This window comes from Penaeus monodon, chromosome 30 (genome assembly GCF_015228065.2).
Source record: "Penaeus monodon isolate SGIC_2016 chromosome 30, NSTDA_Pmon_1, whole genome shotgun sequence".
In the NCBI taxonomy this organism is placed as follows: Eukaryota; Metazoa; Arthropoda; class Malacostraca; order Decapoda; family Penaeidae; genus Penaeus; species Penaeus monodon.
In genome coordinates this window covers 31,300,572-31,302,103 of record NC_051415.1, presented here as the reverse complement: position 1 = coordinate 31,302,103, position 1,532 = coordinate 31,300,572, and the positions used below count along the sequence as shown (strand labels likewise).

The window sequence follows — 1,532 nt, the reverse complement described above, 5'->3', positions numbered from 1 at the left end:
TTCGATATTACCTGAAGACTGTCGACTGCTTCGGGCATGATGGGGAACTGCCCCTGCTCCCAGCCCTCGCCCACGGTGCTCGGCAGCTGCCACATGGCCGTCGGGGTGTGGGCTCCGGGGCTTTCAGGTCCCGGAGCGACCGCGCCCACGAACGAGGCCGGGGCTTCCTTCTCCCGCTTGTACCTGCGCGCGGATTCAAAAGTGATTCATTACCTTTCGACCTCGCTTCACTCATCTATTCAGCTATTGATTTATGAAGTTGTGCAACGTGTTTATTCCACTTAACTGCGCTGCACTTAAACGAAAATCATACAAATGTGTAGGTAAGATAGGTACGATTATTACTTTCAGTACATCATACAGAAAATAGTTGATAATCAGCTATCATATGATCCCAGAGCTTCATGTTGAGTATGTTTTAAAGACCTTTCATTATTTAAAATTAAAAAATTAGAATAAGATTCTGCAAAAGTTCGATAGAGGCGTAAGCCACCCAACGCCACAGTGAATAAAAAAGGGACGAAATAAATGGAAAAATGGAAAACAAGCAAACGGATGATCTTACCAGAATTTGACGCAATTGGCATCCGGTTCGAGAATGGGTGAGGTGAGTATGGCCTGCTTGCCCTCCATGCCTGCCCTTGGCGTGACGAACATGAGGTGGGTGGGCGTGAGAGGGCCCATCTCACCCTCTAGCTTGCCGAAGACCCACTCGAGGTCACCTGTGTTAGTCCACCCGCAAACGCCGTCTTCGAAGTCACATTTACCTACAGGACGACAGGTCGATTCCCAGTATGAATATGTTACTTAGACATCAAAATGTTATATCGTTTTCGGCCATATGATTTCGAAAAATGTTTCGAATACGCATCAACTTTCCGAACCTCCAGAAGGCGCTCATAAACACACCTTTCACAGGGCAGTTCAGGGAATCGTCAAGGAGGATGTCATCGATAGCAATGTAGCCATAACGTGTCTCTCCTGAATAAGCCTCGAACATCACGCGGCCTGTCTTGGCACCGTTGATCTGGCCTGCGCCGAACCTCCACTCGATGCCCGTGCCACCTGGGAATCCAATTCACCGGCATTGGTAACAGTGTCTGTACGTATCCAGTTTGCGTTTCTAAAGTAATATTCGTTTGTACTATATCTGTATTTGCTTAATGTGAGTCTTTTACCCGATATTTCACTCGTATTCGGGATATAAAGAGAACGTTTTTTATACAGAGAAGAGAACGATATATATCTAAAACATTAAATAAAACGATAACGATAACTCAGCAGCCTCCATCACCCTTACCAACAGCAGAGAATATGATCTCCTCCGTATCATTGGCCATCGCCCGGAAAAGGATGATGTCTTGAGTCTCGAACTGATACCAGAACGTGAGGCAGTGAGAGCTACTGGTGAAGGAGGGACCGTACATTTTCGCCTTCTGACCCGCCTCTGAAGCTACGCTGAAGTCCGCTACTACGAAGTAACCTAAGAGAGAAACGAAAAGTGACGTTGAAATATGACTGTATGAATGATT

The 1,532-nt window shown here is 46.4% G+C and overlaps 1 protein-coding gene across 1 annotated transcript in view; it reads right to left on the bottom strand.

The window, feature by feature from the left end:
- The window catches only part of LOC119592416 (MAM and LDL-receptor class A domain-containing protein 2-like), a gene marked incomplete at its 3' end in the record, with an annotated part of 2,678 nt that extends 1,180 nt beyond the window's left edge, over positions 1-1,498 (bottom strand). The window contains 4 exon segments of the mRNA XM_037941237.1: positions 12-183; positions 566-767; positions 910-1,065; positions 1,301-1,498. Coding sequence (XP_037797165.1) covers positions 12-183; positions 566-767; positions 910-1,065; positions 1,301-1,427 — 657 coding nt within the window.
- Between the last annotated feature and the right edge of the window lie 34 nt (positions 1,499-1,532).